General features: G+C 44.2%; 1 protein-coding gene across 1 annotated transcript in view; it reads right to left on the bottom strand.

Moving 5' to 3' along the window:
* LOC144262287 (follicle-stimulating hormone receptor) overlaps window positions 1-19,382 on the bottom strand; it is a 160,894-nt gene extending 141,512 nt beyond the window's left edge. Inside the window, exon 1 of the mRNA XM_077812013.1 lies at window positions 19,198-19,382. Coding sequence (XP_077668139.1) covers window positions 19,198-19,382 — 185 coding nt within the window. The remainder of the gene's footprint in view (window positions 1-19,197) is intronic.
* Window positions 19,383-19,620: the final 238 nt, after the last annotated feature.

The following is a 19,620-nucleotide window of genomic DNA, read 5'->3' as shown; positions in this document are numbered from 1 at the left end:
TCCAAAATAGAATCAATAGGAGACCTTACCTGGAATGCAATAAGTTTTGGATAAACTCTATGCACTGTATACAAGCTTGAATATTAGACATGGGGCTTAGCCATTTAATGACATAATGTAAACCTTTCTACCTAAACATCCTGAGCTGGAATATTTTAACTTGTAATATCACTTTATATCAACAGTTTATACCAAAAACTGTTGACCTTACATTCTTATTAGACTGTATTCACAATCAGCACATGAACTGTACATTAGGTACTGTACATCTTATCTAACTGATAGTCTTTGGTGCAAAAGGCTCATACTCAACTGGGCCTCATTTTGCATTGGGAATTCTGGTTTTTCATTAATACCTGCAAAAAGGAAAGACTGACACTACCATTCTTGAAATTTCTTTGTGAAGTTTCATGTATATATACATATCAAGAAACAAACTTTTTTCAGAGGTTTTGTGAAGTTTCATACCTTGTTTGAATTTCCGCCTCTAGTTAAGATCTCATTATGCAGGGATATATTTTTGCCCTGTTTTATGAGGTGAATAGTTTGCTCAAGAGTTAAATGATTAACTGGATTTGCAAAAAGAATGAGAGAGCTGTGTATTTTTGTAGTTGATTACTCACTTGAGAAAACATACTGTCTAGGTTAGTATCTAAAGTTTTCTGAATACATTAAGCAGAATTAATTTACCATCTCTGAACTCTTGGGGTAGTCTTAGTGCTCAGCAATTCAGTACTTTTATCTAAGTTTCTTTTTTATTTTACAGCTACATGCAATTTGTTGCTGGAAATACCTTAGTCAAATGGTAGCTACAGTAAATATTACTGGAGAAGGTCATTCCGTCTCTGACTATCTCAAAAGAAAACAAGCTATACTTTGCTGTACTAAGAAATTGAACATAGCACTGTGAGTCTGTCACTTATAAAGGATGTTTATTTCCTAGTGTCTTGCTTATCACGCTGCAGTGTTTAAGAGATTGTTACTACTGCAGCAGTTCAGTAGTCTTATTGTGCGAGTGTCATTGTTATTACAATTTACCAACCCAATATTTAGGTCACCTGTTCTGAATTATTTAAGGCTATTAGTACTCAGAGGAAACACTGAAGTAAAGAATAGAAAGAGAATAACTTAATTGTCTAAGTTGGCTTTGTAGGTGTTCATAGAATATCAGGGTTGGAAGGGACCTCAGGAGGTCATCTAGTCCAACCCCCTGCTCAAAGCCAATCCCCAATTTTTGCCCCCGATCTCTAAATGGCCCCCTCAGGAATTGAACTCACAACCCTGGGTTTAGCAGGCCAATGCTCCAACCACTGAGCTATCCGTCTCCCCGCACTGAGCTAGCCATCTCCCCCGTGTTCTTTTAATCTTTATACCTCTCTATTGCTCTCTTTCATTCAAGGTCAACCCTACAAGTACACAGACTGTATCTGACTACCCATTTCTGCTGGCAAAGCTAGCACCTGATGTAATGAGTATTACTGTTTCAGTATTTGGAATGGGGGTAGGGCGAGAACAGTGCTTATTGGTTGACTTGGCACCTTTTTGATAGTGCGTTTCAAGTAACTATCATCTTAATTTAAAACTGAATTTTTAAATGAGTGACAAAGAAAAAAACCCAAGAATTCCAGGATTAATGCACCAGCTGAATTCATCTTGGAAATGTGTGGTGTTAGTCTGATCGGTACAAGAGGTGTGCCTATGAATTCAGTTCAAAGCTACATTATATACAAAGAGGGACTTGTCAGCTGCCTGGACCTTATACTGTGAAAACAGCCACAGTGATGCAGTAACGCCAAAACCCTACTTGGAAGGACCATATTTAGGCCAGCGTGGAGTCTGGGTGCTCTGCCTTCATGTGACTTTACAGAGTGCATACGCAAGAATAGCATATACTGTACAGGTTTCAGAGTAGCAGCCGTGTTTTTCGTGAGCTACAGCTTATGCTCAAATAAATTGGTTAATCTCTAAGGTGCCACAAGTACTCCTTTTCTTCTTGTATATACTGTACAGAAAAATAAGGCCTGATCCAAAGCCCATTGAAGTCCACTTTTAAGCAGAAGGGATTGAGAATTTAATCTATTGCTTATAGATGTTTGATACTAGCATATTGTGGTTTAGAATAGTTTCTAAAATGAGCATGGTGGAGGCACTAAAGCTAAAGAGTGAGGCACTGACAGTAAAAAGAAAAGACTCCCATCTCGCCAAAGTAAGTTCTAACAAGCACTCCATGGATTGTAGAAAATCTTCAAGGAGACTCCCTGGTGGAGCTCTGAAGCAGCCCCTGCCTTATTCCCTATTTCTGCTGATAACCGCCACTGTGTTCCTTCAACTTGGAGGACATTAAGCAGCTGAATCTATACCTAGAACCAAGGCCATTCTTTGGCAGCCTGAAAGGGAAAAAAGATTCAAAACCTTGAACAAAAATGTGGCCTCCCTGTTTCCCAGTGTGTGAAAGCATTTCTCCAAGACTGTGTTCATGTCTCTGCCAGACAAACATAATGGCAAGCATAAAGTGTTGGGATCCCACAATCCTTAAACTACAGGGCAGTCCCCTTCCATACCAGGCTAGTGGTATGAGTGGAGGCCTTTAAAACTATTGATTGATAGGCATTTCAATGAGACTATTTCTGTAAAGCACCCAAACTAAGTCTCTGGATCCAAAGACCCTCTAACTCTGCAGGTGAGGTGTTCAAAAACCCAATCTAATTTTGCAGATTGATCCCATATATGTTCTTGCACACATGCACATGTAAAACAGCAGTAGCTGGTTAAGAGTGACATGAGCCAGAGAAAATTAGACTTACTGTGCTATATAAATATACTGTAGATATCTATTTCCACATACAGTTCATCTATTTATGAAGGGATATAGCAGAGGGGGGGAGAGAGAGAGGCACAGAAAGAGAAAAGCTAAATTTAGGCAAAAGTATCTCCTATACAATGGCTAAATCTGTCAATTTAGTAAGCTATCTGCAATCCTAGTCACCATAACTGACCTATCAAGTTATCTGTAATTGAAATGCCTGCAAAAAAAAAAAAAAAAACAACAAACCTCTGCCTCAGCTGTCTTTAAATTTACTAAACTGTAACAGTACTCTGAAATGTTGCTCTTCTAATAAAATGACAGAAGCTGATATAAGTATAGAAATGAAGAAGGAGGAAAAGGTGATGATGCAGAAGTATCATTTCAAAATAAATTTTAGGAAAAAAGACCAGAAGAATATATGCATCACTTGGACATTACAAATTTAAGCTATAACTTTGTACTATATTATTTAGGATATACAAGACAGCAGGTTTCAGAGTAACAGCCATGTTAGTCTGTATTCGCAAAAAGAAAAGGAGTACTTGTGGCACCTTAGAGACTAACCCAATTTATCTGAGCATAAGCTTTCGTGAGCTACAGCTCACTTCATCGGATGCATACTGTGGAAAGTACAGAAGATCTTTTCATACACACAAACCATGAAAAAATGGGTGTTTACCACTACAAAAGGTCTGTAATCGTGTGACCCGAGAGATTGAAGTGTTCTCCGACTGGTTTATGAATGTTATAATTCTTGACATCTGATTTGTGTCCGTTTATTCTTTTACGTAGAGACTGTCCAGTTTGACCAATGTACATGGCACAGAGGCATTGATGGCACATGATGGCATATATCACATTGGTGGATGTGCAGGTGAACGAGCCTCTGATAGTGTGCCTGATGTTATTAGGCCCTGCGATGGTGTCCCCTGAATAGAGATGTGGGCACAGTTGGCAACAGGCTTTGTTGCAAGGATAGGTTCCTGGGTCAGTGGTTCTGTTTTCGACGTCTCCGACTCAAGGAATATTTCCAACGCACCTCTGAACAACATACTAATCCACAGAGACCTTCCTACCAACACTACAAAAAGACGGATTCTAGGTGGACTCCTCCTGAAGGTCGAGACAGCAGACTGGACTTCTACACAGAGTGCTTCCGCCGACGTGCACGGGCTGAAATTGTGGAAAAGCAGCATCACTTGCCCCACAACCTCAGCCGTGCAGAACACAATGCCATCCACAGCCTCAGAAACAACTCTGACATTATAATCAAAAAGGCTGACAAAGGAGGTGCTGTTGTCATCATGAATAGGTCGGAATATGAACAAGAGGCTGCTCAGCAGCTCTCCAATACCACTTTCTACAAGCCATTACCCTCTGATCCCACTGAGAGTTACCAAAAGAAACTACAGCATTTGCTCAAGAAACTTCCTGAAAAAGCACAAGATCAAATCCGCACAGACACACCCCTGGAACCCAGACCTGGGATTTTCTGTCTACTATCCAAAATCCATAAACCTGGAAATCCTGGGCGCCTCATCATCTCAGGCATTGGCACCCTGACAGCAGGATTGTCTGGCTATGTAGACTCCCTCTTCAGGCCCTACGCTACCAGCACTCCCAGCTACCTTCGAGACACCACTGACTTCCTGAGGAAACTACAATCCATCGGTGATCTTCCTGATAACACCATCCTGGCTACTATGGATGTAGAAGCCCTCTACACCAACATTCCACACAAAGATGGACTACAAGCCGTCAGGAACACTATCCCCGATAATGTCACGGCTAACCTGGTGGCTGAACTTTGTGACTTTGTCCTTACCCATAACTATTTTACATTTGGGGACAATGTATACCTTCAAATCAGCGGCACTGCTATGGGTATCTGAATGGCCCCACAGTATGCCAACATTTTTATGGCTGACTTAGAACAACGCTTCCTCAGCTCTCGTCCCCTAATGCCCCTACTCTACTTGCGCTATATTGATGACATCTTCATCATCTGGACCCCTGGAAAAGAAGCCCTTGAGGAATTCCACCATGATTTCAACAATTTCAGCAATGCCCCTCTGACATGTACATTGGTCAAACTGGACAGTCTCTACATAAAAGAATAAATGGACACAAATCAGATGTCAAGAATTATAACATTCATAAACCAGTCAGAGAACACATCAATCTCTCTGGTCACGCGATTACAGACATGAAAGTTGCGATATTACAACAGAAAAACTTCAAAACCAGACTCCAGCGAGAGACTGTTGAATTGGAATTCATTTGGAAATTGGATACAATTAACTTAGGCTTGAATAAAGACTGGGAGTGGCTAAGTCATTATGCAAGGTAACCTATTTCCCGTTGTTTTTTCCTACCCCCCCCCGCCCCCCCAGACGTTTTTGTTAAACCCTGGATTTGTGCTGGAAATGGCCCACCTTGATTATCATACACATTGTAAGGAGTGATCACTTTAGAGAAGCTATTACCAGCAGGAGAGTGGGGTGGGGGGAGAGAAAACCTTTTGTAGTGGTAAACACCCATTTTTTCATGGTTTGTGTGTATAAAAAGATCTTCCGTACTTTCCACAGTATGCATCCGATGAAGTGAGCTGTAGCTTATGGAAGCTTATGCTCAGATAAATTGGTTAGTCTCTAAGGTGCCACAAGTACTCCTTTTCTTTTTACAAGACAGCAGGTATGCACTCCATGCTGCTAAGTGTAAAGCTTTTCTGTGATGAGAAAAGTTATTATAAAGGCATATGAAGGTACATCAGGTACTTAAAAAAGCTCTACAAATATATTGCAAAAAGAGTGTAGACTAGAGATTAGTGCACTGACTGGGTTTTTGTTTCACCTCTGCTATTGATTTGTGAGTGTGTGTGTTTGTGTGTGTGTGTGCCCTCCTGAAAGTCATTTCTCCTTTGACTATAGGGTGACTAGGTGTCCAGTTTTCTACTGGAACATCTGATCAAAAAGGGATCCTGGCGGTGCTGACTGGGCCATTCACTGTCTGGTTGGTAGTGCCACGCAGAGGGACTGGCAGGCTCCCGGGAAGCAGCCGGAATGTCCACCTCTGGCTTCTACGCATAGGGGCAGACAGGGAGCTCCACATGCTGCCCCTGTCCACAGGCACTGCCACTGCAGCTCCCATTGGCTACGGTTCCTGACCAATGGGCACTGTGGGGGCGCCAGTTGGTGCAGGGGCAGCTTGCGGAGCCCCCTGGCTGCCCTTATGCATAGGAGCTGGAGGGGGACATGCCACTGCTTCCAGGAGCCACCTGAGGTAAGCACCTCCCGGAGCTGCACCCTTCCCACGCCCCAACCCCCTGCCCCAGACCTGATCCCACCTGCTGCCCTCCAAACCCTTCATCCCCAGCCCGGATCACCCTCCTGCACCCCAAACCCTCATCTCTAGCCCCATCCCAGAGCTTGCACCCCCAGCCAGAGCCTCTCTCCCCCCCTCACTCTCACAGAAATTGGCAGACAGGCCAGTCCTTGCTTACAGACAGCCCCTCAACCTGAAGCAAATACTCACCAACAACTACACACCACACCACAGAAACACTGACCCAGGAACCAATCCCTGTAGCAAACCTTGTTGCCTACTCTGTCCCCATATCTACTCTAGCAACACCATCAGAGGACCCAACTACATGAGCCACACCATCAGGGGCTCATTCACCTGCACAGCTACCAATGTGATTTATGCCATCATGTGCTAGCAATGCCCCTCTGCCATGTACATTGGCCAAACAGGACAGTCTCTACATAAAAGAATAAATGGACACAAATCAGACATCAGGAATGGTAACATGCAAAAGCCAGTAGGAGAGCACTTCAGTCTCCCTGGACATTTAATAACAGATTTAAAAGTAGCCATCCTTAAACAAAAAAAACTTCAGAAACAGACCAAAGAAACTGCAGAGCTACAATTCATTTGCAAATTTAACACCATTAATTTGGGCTTGAATAGGGACTGGGAGTGGCTGGCTCACTAAAAAAGCAATCTTCCCTCTCTTGGCATTGACACCTCCTCACTAATTATTGGGAGCGGACCACATCCACCCTGACTGAATTGGCCTTGCTAACACTGGTTCTCCACTTGTAAGGTAACTCCCTTCTCTTCATGTGTCAGTATATTGATGCCTGCATCTGTAATTTTCACTCCGTGCATCTGAAGAAGTGGGTTTTTTTTTTTACCCACGAAAGCTTATGCCCAAATAAATCTGTTAGTCTTTTAGGTGCCACCCAACTCCTTGTTGTTTTTGTGGATACAGACTAACACAGCTACCCCTCTGATATCTTTCTCAGAGTGTGTTTGTTGGAGCCCTGAAAGCAATAATGCACTGTATCTATGTCACATGATGAAATGGGAGGCAAGGAATCAGAGATGAATCTGAAGTTTGAAGTTAAGATCCAGATCCTAATTCTGCCAAACCATGGGATGAGGGGGAGGGGGATGAGTAAAAGGGTGAGAGGACCAAGTCCATCTCCAGATAAATATCCGGAGCTGTTACAGAGGGCAACTATGACACATACTTCAAGCAGGTAAATAAAGAAAGCCGGTCACATTCTTAACCTGCCAGCTTGACAATCTTCCTCTAAATTTTTTAAAAGGTATTTTTCCCTTCTCCACCCATTTTGTCAAGAGAATATTTCAGTTACAAAAAAGACAGCACCTCCCTCCTCTCCTTGCACCCTCCCCTGGTAACTTTATCAAATATGAAAAAAAAGAAGTGCCAATATAATTGTTCTTCTATCTCCCTTGCCTATCTCCTAGGTCACCAGCTTTTTTTTTAAAAAAAAAAAACAACACGGTTTCTCTCTCTCTCCCCCCTACTAAAAGAAACCAAATGAGGAAAAAGCAAAGCTTTTGCCTCATCCCCATCTTGCAGGATTCTCACTTTCATGCTATGTTTGGAATGTGCATATAGTACATCAGAAGCTCTTTTATCTAGCTCAGAACAAAACTGTGTCCTCCTCTTTCTCCCCCATTCCTCTCAATAACATTTTCATTCCTTAACAACACTGATGTTCCCAAACCCAAAGTTTCCTGAGCTTCATTTAAAAACATTTCAAAGCATTACAGTAAATAGTGTTCCCTCCCCCACCCCTGCCTCCCTCCTCCTCCAGAGAATTTGAGCAGAGAGTTCTGTTTCCAGAAACATTTTGTGATGTTCCTATCTGAGTTTAATAACTGATCGTTCCATCTGTCTGGAGAGTTTGTTTTTTGGGAAATTAGATGAGATACACAGCATTTGTCCCATTAGAAAATAGTATGCTTTCTAAGCTTGAACTTGAGAAACGTTTTTGTTATTGGGCCTGGGATGCTTCAGACATTGATATTCCAAATTATTTTCTGGAACTGGATGATTCTTCTAACACTTCTGTCAGTGTTTGTACAGAACGGGTTGTGATGCTTTTTGGCCACATACATAAATGGAGAGTTCTTTGTTTTCTGCTCTTGATTCCACAAGCAATGGACCTGAATCCTGGAGACTAGAAAGACAAATATTGGAAGAGATTGAAAGGAAAAAAAAAAAATCAAGTAAATTTCCTGCAACTCTTACGCATGCATGGATTTCAGTGCCTCTTCATGTATCGGTATATAATGCCTGCATCTGTAATTTTCACTCCATGCATCTGAAGAAGTGATTTTTTATCTATGAAAGCTTATGCCCAAATAAATCTGTTAGTCTTTAAGGTGCCACCAGACTCCTTGTTGTTTTAGTGAAGCAATATGTATAAGAACAAAGGCCAAGGTGTTGCTATGCCCTGTGTTACAACACCTATCTGATTTAGGTTTCAGAGTAGCAGCCGTGTTAGTCTGTATTCACAAAAAGAAAAGGAGTACTAGTGGCACCTTAGAGACTAACCAATTTATTTGAGCATAAGCTTTCGTGAGCTACAGCTCACTTCATCGGATGCATTCAGTGGAAAATACAGTGAGGAGACTTATATACACACAGAACATGAAAAAATGGGTGTTGTCATACACACTGTAAGGAGAGTGATCACTTAAGATGAGCTATTACCAACAGGAGAGTGGGGGGGGCAGGGGGGAGAGAAGAAAACCTTTTGTAGTGATAAAAGGTGGGCCATACTACAAAAGGTTTTCTTCTCTCCCCCCCGCCCCTCCACTCTCCTGCTAGTAATAGCTCATCTTAAGTGATCACTCTCCTTACAGTGTGTATGACAACACCCATTTTTTCATGTTCTGTGTGTATATAAGTCTCCTCACTGTATTTTCCACTGAATGCATCCGATGAAGTGAGCTGTAGCTCACGAAAGCTTATGCTCAGATAAATTGGTTAGTCTCTAAGGTGCCACTAGTACTCCCTTTCTTTTATCTGATTTAGGATTATCAATGGGATTTATGCTCCCAAGGGCCTAAATCCCTTTTGAAAATGAGATTGAGGATTCTAAATCACTTTTTGCAATGCTAGATATTATTTAAAAATCTGGCCCTTAGCAAGGATTGCAGGATTGGATTCATATTTATATGCTTGAGTAAAGATGGCTCAATAGGACTCCTTATTAAAGCTAATGTAATTGCAAGGCAATCAGGAAGAATAATTTTCTATATTCTCAGAACTTGTGTGAAATCCAAGCTTGAATCTGACCTATGACTTGATATTTTAATGACCTAAATTTTATTGCTACAGAGAGCAGTCTAATCAAACGAGAGGCAAAGAGTGTAAAATAATTTACATGTTTTATTTGTAAAGGTCAATTTCTGAAAAAGAATGTGACCATTTCTACTAAGGTGTTTACCCATCAAAGGCAAAACCAATATACTGCATTATGAAAAATAGCACATACCTTTTACAAGATATTTTTTGGCACAAGGATTAATCATTACTAACAGCTGCTATTAAGAGTTAGTGGTCTTCCACAATGAACAGTTGACAGGGGCCTGATCCTCAGCTGGTGAAAATGTCAGTTTAAGTTAACTGTGGACTTGTCCCAAATACTTTTAGACTTTCAAAACGGTTACGCTGTTCACTATTTAGTGTTTCTACTTTAGCTAGTTTTCCTAGAAACTGTTTTCTTATTTCTAAGAAAAGGAAAAAACAAATAGATGAAAGATGGTAAATATTTAATTTGCTGATGCTTTTCCAATGCACTTCTAATGACCCCTACAACATGTCAAAATAATTTGAACCTTTCAGCATCACAACTTAAACTAAAGGAATAACCCCATAGTTTGTTGCAGTAGTAGTAATATCCTGCGTGAATTAGCCACAACTGTGACACTTACTTTTCAAGAGCATTTAACAATCTTCTTGAAGTGTTTCAGTGGGCACCTTTAAAAATGTGTACGATTTCAAAAGATTCTACCCTTTCTAGAGGGATTCCCCTGTATATAGTTTCAGAAATATTGCTGGAAATAGTAAAATATTTCAAAACACTAAGGTAAAACTTTAAAGAGCACAAAAGGCCGAGTGTTGCAAGGCCTAAAGTGCAGATACATCCCTTTTGAGTAGGTGCCTAACTCCTACTAAAAATCAATGGGATGACTAACTCCCATGTTCCAAAGGGAATTAGACACCTAAGTCTCATTGAATGTGAATGGGCTTAGGCTTCTATGTACCTAAGTCATTTTTGAAAAAGGGACTTATATTTTAAAGGTATTTAGGGGTGGGTATAGAGTGGCCAACTTTCTAATCGCACAAAACCGAACATCCCCAACCTGCCTCCTGCCCCGCCCCTTCCCTGAGGCCCTGCCAGTGCCCCACCTCTTCTCTGAAACCCCACCCCCTGCTTGCTCCATCACCTCTCCCACAGTCGCTCAGTCTCCCCCATCCTCACTCATTTTCATCAGGTTGGGACAGGGGGTTAGGGTGCCGGGGGGGGTGAGGGCTCTGGCTGGGGGTGCAGGCTCTCGGGTGGGGCCGAGAATGAGGGTTTTGGCATGTGGGAGAGGGCTCCGGGCTGGGGCAGTGGGTTGGGGTTCAGGGGTGTATGCATGCTGGGCTGGCGGTATAGGCTACGGGTGGGGCCAGAAATGCGGTTCAGGGTGTGGGAGATGGCTTCAGGCTGGGGTAGGTGCTTGGGGTGCAGGAGGGGGTGCGGGGTCCCAGCAGCACTTATCACAGCTCTAAGGAAGCGGCTGCCAGGTCTCTGCAGCCCCTAGGTGCATGGGCGGCCAGGGAAGCACCATGCGCTGCCCTCACGCCTGCAGGCGCCACCCCCACAGTTTCCATTGGCCATGGTTCCCAGCCAATGGGAGCTGCAGATCCGGCACTTGGGCAGAGGCGGCGCTCAGGGCCTCCCTGGCCATCCGTGTGCCTAGGAGCTACAGGGACCTGGCAGCTACTTCAGGAGGCCACACAGAGCCAGGGCTGGTAGGGAGCCTGCCTAAACCCCAGGCCCCCACTGTGCCACCAACCAGACTTTTAATGGCCTGGTCGGCAGTGCTGACTGGAGCTGCCAGGGTCCCTTTCTGACTGGGCTTTCCGGTCAAAAACCGGACACCTGGAAACCCTAGGTTAGAGGTAGGCAAATTATGGCCCACAGTCCACATCCAGCCCACAGGACCATCCTGCCTGACCCTTGAGCTCCCGGCTGGGGAGGCTAGCCACCGGCCCCTCCTCTGCTGTCCCCCCTTCCCTGCAGCCTCAGCTCACTGCGCTGCCCATGCTCTGGCCTGCCACTCCTGCCGGACAGTACGGCGGCATGGCTGGCTCCAGCTAGGCTGCTAGCTCCTGCTACTCTGAGCAGCATGGTATGGGGGCGGGGGGCAGTTGGATAGGCATGGAAGTCCTGGGAGGGCCTGTCAGGGGGTGGGGGTGTGGATAGGGTTAGGGGCAGTCAGAGGACAGGGAGCAGGGGGGGTTGGATTGGGGTGAGGTCCCGGGGGGTAGTTAGGGGCATGGGTTCCTGGGAGGGGGTGGTCAGGGGACAAAGAGCGGGGGGGTTGGATGGGTCGAGGGTTGGGGGGGGGCGGTAAGGGGTCAGGGAACAGGTGGGGTTGGATAGGAGTGGGAGTCCCAGGGAGTCTGTCGGGGGGGCTGGATAGGGATCAGGACAGACAGGGAACAGGGAGTGGGGGGGTTGGATAGGGGGTGAGGTCCTGGGGCACGGTTAGGGGCAGGGGGTCCTGGGAGGGGGTGGTCAGGGGACAAGGAGTGGGGGGGGTTGGATGGGTTGGGAGTTCAGAGGGGGGGGAAGTTAGGGGATGGGAAGTGGGAGGGGGCAGATAGGGTGCGAGGCCAAGGCTGTTTGAGGCACAGCCTTCCCTACCCAGCCCTCCATACAGTTTCACAACCCCGTTGTGGCCCTCTGGCCAAAAAGTTTGCCAACCCCTGACCCAGGTGGTCTTAAAGATTCATATAGGTGCCTAGTGGGATTTTCCAAACCATGTATGCCCAAATCCTTAAAGGTGTGTACGTTCCTATCAGCCTTTTTAGGCTCTAAGTGCATCATTTAGGCACCACTGACATTTTCAAAACTGCTTCTCAGCTGCCTGCTCACCCTGCAGGTGCCGAAGTCCCCAAGGCACCTAGGTTTCTGCTGGTCTACATTTGCAAAGCTGCCTAAGCCTTGAGACCTTCCACCCCAGCTAATGAGCAGCTCTGATCCCTAGCTCAAGCCAAAGCCTTGGAACCCACAAAGTGAGATTTTCAAACTAGGCAGGGACCACTTATCTCACCAGCCAGGCCCCACTCATAAAGCATGTTCTGAGCATGTCTAAGACCTGATACCTGCCACTCCCCACATCATTAGGGCCCAGTGTAGGCCACCAATAGGTTGGAGGTGTGGGGGGCAGCACAACACCTGCACAAAAGACAGATAAGGGCACAAGAAAACATATGACTAGCATAAAAGGTATTAGGCATAAGCAGAAGACAGACAGAGGGTTTTGGCTGCTAAGGCAAGGGCTACCTAAGTAGTTGAGCTGGGTTAGGTGCCTAACTCCAAGAGAGGGTTCACAGCTGAGGATCCTGAGCAGAGAGAGGTATATCTCTCTAGTCCATCACTAGGTGCACCAGGTCAGCTAGTTAAGTACTTAAGACCCAGGGTATGGGAGACTCAGGTTCAAATCCCCACTCTGTCCAAGAGGAGCAGGAATTCGGGAGACCTTGGTTTAAGTTCTTGCTTCTCTCAGACAGAGTATGGATTTGAATCTGTCTCCCATATCCTGTGAATGCTCTAGGGCTATTGGCTATAAAGGGCCATCACCTGTAGGTAAGGCAGCCTCAAAACATACCTACTGGATCAAGCCCCAGAGGCTTAATAGGCAGAGGAATGCCTAATTTGTGAATCTGCTGGGGTTTAGGTGTGAGCTAGGCATCAGGTGGCAGCATGCATGCCCACTGACGGACACTTGGGTGCCTAAGGAATTTAGGTGCCTACAGGGTTAGGCAGCCCCTAAGCAAGGTTTGTGAGGATTTAAAGGCCAGATTTTGAAGCCTAAAAATGGCAGTTAGGCACCTGAATCTCTTCGTGGATCTAGCCTAGAGTGTCTAGCTTGGGACCATTAGGTGGTAGACTACCCCAGGGTTATATATTGCAATGCTGAGTGGTGCAATGCCTGAGTAACTTTGAGGATCTGGGACCTAAATCCCATTGATAGCAATGGAAGTTAGGCATTGAGGTGCTTTTAAAAAGCTCACTAGTGCCTATCTGCATTTTTAGGTGCCTAAATATTTTTAAAAATCTGGCCCTTAGGTCTTGCAATGCTAAAAGCCAAGCCCTGAGTCCCATTGTCCACACCTTAAAGTTAGTCTAGTTTAGTAGTGTGTGAATTTAAAGTGAAATAGCTATTCCAGAGAAGACTCCATGTAAAGACACTTTTATTCCACATTAAAGAGTGCCTTTTTCTGGTTTTGCATAGTCCACGTCCAAAAGAGATCAAGCTAATTCAGAACAAGGAACTATTATTCTAGACAAGTGTCCGCACATGAAGTTATTCCAGAATAGCTGTTCCCAAATAACTCTACGAGCTTGTCTACACTTATCGGGGGATTGATGCACGGTGAGCAATTCATTGCCACTCAAAGACCCACTAAATCAACTGCAGATTGCTCTCCCATCGACTCCTGTATTCCACGGGAACAAGAAGAGTAAGGGAAGCCAACAGGAGAGCATCTCCAGTTGATATAGCACAGTGTGGATGCCACAGTAAGTAGATCTAAGCTATGTCAACTTGAGTTATGCTATTCACATAACTCAGATTGCATAGCTTAGATCGATTTTCCCCTGTAGTGTAGACAAGGCCTCAATGCAGATAAATCCTCAGGCTTCTGAGGCTATGTCTACACTTACAGTGCTGCAGTTATGCTGCTGTAGCACTTCAGTCAAGATATGCACCACAGCAATGAGAAGGGTTGTTCTGTTGATGTATCATTTTCTATGTTGGGGGTTAGATCAGCATAGCTACAACTTTTAGGTATGTGCATTTCTCACACCTCTGAGAGACACAGCAGATGTAAGTTGTCAATGTAGTGCCAGCATTCAGTCTCTTTCAACAATGGGACTTAGGGTAACATTGTCAAAAGTACCTAGAACTTTACATGCACCCATTCTAACTACAAACAATGTTCACATTTTGATATCATCAAGATTTCCTTTGCCAAAGTATCTTGGCTACCTCTGAGGGCATGACAGATGTGATTAATGAAATTTAACATTAAACAAGAACAGTCAATGAACACTAAGACATGCTGTTTTCATTTCCACAAGATCCTCTACGATGCTGACTCAGAGTCAGGAGAAGTTGCAGAAATAATATATATTGTTGAAGAATTTGTGGCACAGGAAAATGAATGCTGAATGCATGGTTCTTCGCCATCTGAGTATGAATTCATATTCTACTCAGATGAATTGGAGGTTGGATTCTATCTTCTATCTTGCCCTTGCAAGTCTCTCAGGTTTCCTGGCTTCCTTTCCCCTCACCACAGCTTAGCTCATACTCCATCTACCTTTGACCTCATAAGTCTCTCATCCTGTCTGTGTTTCTGCATTGGACCTTCATATTGTATGCTCACATCTCATACACTATGTACTCTGGGAAACTCCTCTTAGGTACAACTTGCTGTTCCATGTTTGACTGGAGTAGCACCAGGGTTCAGGGTAGAGATGAAGACATGCCTGACTCATTGAGATAATAAAATGTAGTACCTGCATGGGGCTTTTCACATTCCAAACAATAACTAGTTTATACAACATTGTGCAGTAGGCAACTTATTATGACTACCAACATTGTACAACTGAAGAAACTGAAGCATGGATTCACCAAGGGAAAGTCATGCCTGACTAATCTAATTGCCTTCTATGAAGAGATAACTGGCTCTGTGGATGAGGGGAAAGCAGTGGACGTGTTATTCCTTGACTTTAGCAAAGCTTCAGATATGGTCTCCCACAGTATTCTTGCCATCAAGTTAAAGAAATATGGGCTGTATGAATGGACTATAAAGGCGGATAGAAAGCTGGCTAGATTGTCAGGCTCAACGGGTAGTGATCAATGGCTCCATGTCTAGTTGGCAGCTGGTATCAAGCGGAGTGCCCCAAGGGTCGGTCCTGGGGCCGGTTTTGTTCAATATCTTCATAAATGATCTGGAGTGGATTGCACCCTCAGCAAGTTTGCAGATGACACTAAACTGGGAGAAGGGGTAGATATGCTGGAGGGTATAGGATACAGAGGGCCCTTGACAAATTAGAGGATTGGGCCAAAAGAAATCTGATGAGGTTCAACAAGGACAAGTGCAGAGTCCTGCACTTAGGAAGGAAGAATCCCATGCACTGCTACAGATTAGGGACCGAATGGCTCGGCAGTAGTTCTGCAGAAAAGGACCTAAGGGTTACAGTGGACAAGAAGCTGGATATCAGTCAACAGTGTGCCCTTGTTGCCAAGAAGGCCAATGGCATTTTGGGCTGTATAAGTAGGGGCATTGCCAGCAGATTGAGGGTCATGATCGTTCCCCTCTATTCGACATTGGTGAGGCCTCATCTGAAGTACTGTGTCCAGTTTTGGGCCCCACGCTACAAGAAGGATGTGAAAAAATTGGAAAGCGTCCAGCAGAGGGCAACAAAAATGATTAGGGGACTAGAACACATGATTTATGAGGAGAGGCTGAGGGAACTGGGATTATTTAGTCTGTGGAAGAGACAAATGAGGGAGGATTTGATAGCCGCTTTCAACTACCTGAATTGGGGTTCCAAAGAGGATGGATCTAGCCTGTTCTCGGTGGTAGCAGATGACAGAACAAGGAGTAATGGTCTCAAGTTGCAGTGGGGGAGGTTTAGGTTGGATATTAGAAAAAACTTTTTCACTAGGAGGGTGGTGTAGCTCTGGAATGTGTTACCTAGGGAGGTGGTGGAATCTCCTTCCTTTGACATTTTTAAGATCAGGCTTGACAAAGCCCTGTCTGGGATGATTTAGTTGGGGATTGGTCCTGCTTTGAGCAGGGGGTTGGACTAGATGACCTCCTGAGGTCCCTTCCAACCCTGATATTCTATGATTCTATGAGTGTTGTGACACCCTGCACCCCCTCGCCCAGAGTTACTGCTTCTGCGCCATACTGGGCTATGGGCAGCCCCATCCCTCACCCCCAGTGAGGCTACGGTGAGGGTCAGCAGTAGTGGGGGAAGAGGGTTAGGGGGAGTCCTCCTCTCTGGCCCTAGCCCCGGGACAGCCTGTCTGCACCCCAAACTCCTCAACCCTGGTCCTGCCCCATCCCAGAACCTGTGCCCGCAGCCAGAACCCTCACCCCCTGCACCCCAACCCCCAGCCCAGACCCCGCACCCAAACTCCCTCCCAGAGCACATCCCCCACACCCACTCCTCCTGCCCCAGCCCAGCCCCCATACCAAACTCCCTCCCAGAGCCCATCCCCTGTACCCCAACTGCCTGCCCCAGCCCAGACCCTACACCCCAACTCCCTCCCAGAGTCCACGCCTTGCACCCAAATGCCTTCCCAGAGGCCACCCCCTGCCCCAGCCTAGAACCCAGCACCTCCCCCCTCCCACACCCAAACTTCCTCCCAAACCCTTAGGGAGGTGGGACGTGTGTGTGGGTGCGTGTGCGTGAGAGAGAGACATGGACCTGTTCTTGCACCACCAAAAATTATGCAAACCTGCCGCCCCTGTTTAAACCTGCAAATGACCCGTGCCCATGCTGAAGAGGAAAGTGAAAAACATGAACAGTACTGTATCTCTGCTCTCTCTCACAATCAGCACCTGAGTGAAAAGCAGCTGACAGAAGCTGAGCCCAGGCAAAAAGATATGATGCCAGTAGAAAGAGGAAAGCGTTTGCCTCTTTTATAGCACCCCTCATTACAGATTATTACTATTACTATTATTACTGTGGATCCTTTTGGACTCCTAGGTGCTGTTGAAGAAATGCAAGGTTAGAGAAGAATCTAGTTATGTTGAGAATCTGCAGTGCTAGTTGGAGTGCAGAGTTAAATCAGTACATCTGACCCATAGCAAAGTGTGCCTTGAGCAGAAAGGTGCCATTTATACAGTCCCTTTTCTAACACATCATGGACCTTTAAGGCTAGTTCTGACACTAGTTCTGACACAGTTCATAGTGAGGGTCTAGTTCTATGCTCATTTACACAGATGTATATTAGGGATGACTATGGGTAACCTTACTGAACCTGACCTTACTGAAATCAATTAAAGTTTTGTCCTTGATTACAATGGGGACAAGATTTCATCAAGGGATTTAAACTGGTGGAAGTGAAAAGAGTCTGGCCTGTGTTTCTAACTCTCATGGCTATTTTCAGAGTAGCAGCCGTGTTAGTCTGTATTCACAAAAAGAAAAGGAGTACTTGTGGCACGAACGCTTATGCTCAAATAAATTTGTTATTCTCTAAGGTGCCACAAGTACTCCTTTTCTCATGGCTATATAATTCGATGCTTTCTTCTTGAAATTTTATTTATTTATTTACTGTTTTTAAACATACAAAGACTTTCTCCAAATAGCCTGTTTGACCCACAGGGTCAATAGTCATTCTGAGAAGCTAGCTAATTAGAAATCCCCTGATAACTCCTTAAATGGCTGACCACTCCTTAACAAGCCCTCGCTGTAACAGGTGTGTATGTTTTAGAGTTCCATTTCCTTATTAAAATAAGGATATACTGATTTATGTAGTCCCTAGATGGCAGATTCTAGCCATGTAATCTAAAGAAACAAATCACAATTAGCTATCTATACTTGGAGTGTGGTTCACCCAGGATTTAGGCCACCCAGATTGTACATGGATTATTTTCCCTCTAGTTGGTTGTATAATGATTTAAATATTCACTGCCTTCCTGTAGTTAATTTAGTCATTTTTTCAAGAGTCTCACTGCAGTCTATTGCTTTTATTTAAGCTGAGTGCCTAACACAGATTTTGACCACTCCTTCTGTTGATTAAAAATAAAATCCTTTGTGCTCAAAAGCTGTGGGGTAATTTTAGCATAACAGTTGTAAAATGGTTTGTAAGATCTAGCTAGTGAACCATCAGCTGTGTTATTCTGCCTTGGCCCTTCCATCCAAACTGGCTGCTATAATTACTATTAAAGGATTTACCCCGGTATGCTCATTTTACGTTAGGTTTGTGATATTAGCTGATAATGGGTGAAGGTGCTTTAAAGCAAAGAAAGAGAGAAAACACCTTGGCTTATTTTAATGGTCAATATTAGCTTTGAGAATTATCTCACTAGTCTTGTCACCATATTGGAAGATATCTGATGTCTAGTACTGTACATGTCATCCTATGGGAAACAATTCTAAAAACTATAAAGCAATTAGCTGAGACAATGCTAACTCTTTGCTTTATTTATCATCATGAATGCAGTCAGCGTTTCAATGAATGATGAGAATCACCTTTTTATTCAGAAATTTTTGGGGGGTGTGGGTGGGAGGGACTGATAACTCTGTAAAGTGCTGCATGACTGCACATGAAAACCACAAGTTCCTTTTTGGCAAATCAACACTTCTCTAGAGAGTTACTACTGTACAAACAAAATGTTTCCAAAGTTCCTTATGGCAAACAAAACATGGTACATATTCCACTCATTTTCAGTTATGCTAAAGCAGGTTGTAAGGAAAGCTTAGATTCCTAGATGCTAGGATAATACTAATAATAAAAAAATAGATTCCTTTTGAAGCATACACTTTGCAATATTTAACTGATCTTTTCTCAACAAAGGTGTTAAAATAGAGATTAGAGTAACAGAGGCTCTTATTATACAGAATATTAAGGTTTTGAGGGGGATATGGTGGTTTAATGAGTGTGACAGAGTTCTCTGCTTTTAAAACAGCTGGTATAAGTCTCTTACACAAAGCCCTGGACTCTTCCAAAACTGAGCATGTTGACTTGCCAAGCAGCAGTTTATTTTGCAAGGTAACAGCAAAGCCGCTGCTTGAAAATTGCAACAGCTCCCTTTCCTTACTTACAGTTCAGTGGAGTTTCTGGGAATGTCCCGAGGAATCTGGATCACTTTGCTTTCCTGACAGATGAATATCCTGTCAGAGCACTGACAGAGATGATGCTGACATCCAAAGCAACCACCCAGGAAAACCACCAAACAGATTAAAAAAAGAGACATGTTTGTCTTTACATCTGTGCTCTCCTCCCTCATTTTAAAGGAAGGCTCTACAGCCTTCTACTGCATGACTAGAAATGACTCCTCTAATTGAAGATCCGCCTTAAAAGCTGAAGTGAATCATGTGATCCTTAGGGGATGACTTCTTTGCAAGTTTCAGTTCATGGCCTGTGCTCCATAAGCATTTTAGGGAAGGTGTGGAGAGGAACTGTATACTAACAGGAACTTGTTATGTGATAAAACTTACTTTATGTTTCAAGTTGTGTGGATGAAG

Source organism: Eretmochelys imbricata, chromosome 3 (assembly GCF_965152235.1).
Source record: "Eretmochelys imbricata isolate rEreImb1 chromosome 3, rEreImb1.hap1, whole genome shotgun sequence".
In the NCBI taxonomy this organism is placed as follows: domain Eukaryota; kingdom Metazoa; phylum Chordata; order Testudines; family Cheloniidae; genus Eretmochelys; species Eretmochelys imbricata.
Note: the sequence above shows the minus strand (reverse complement) of the source record. Positions and strands in the feature narration are given on the sequence as shown.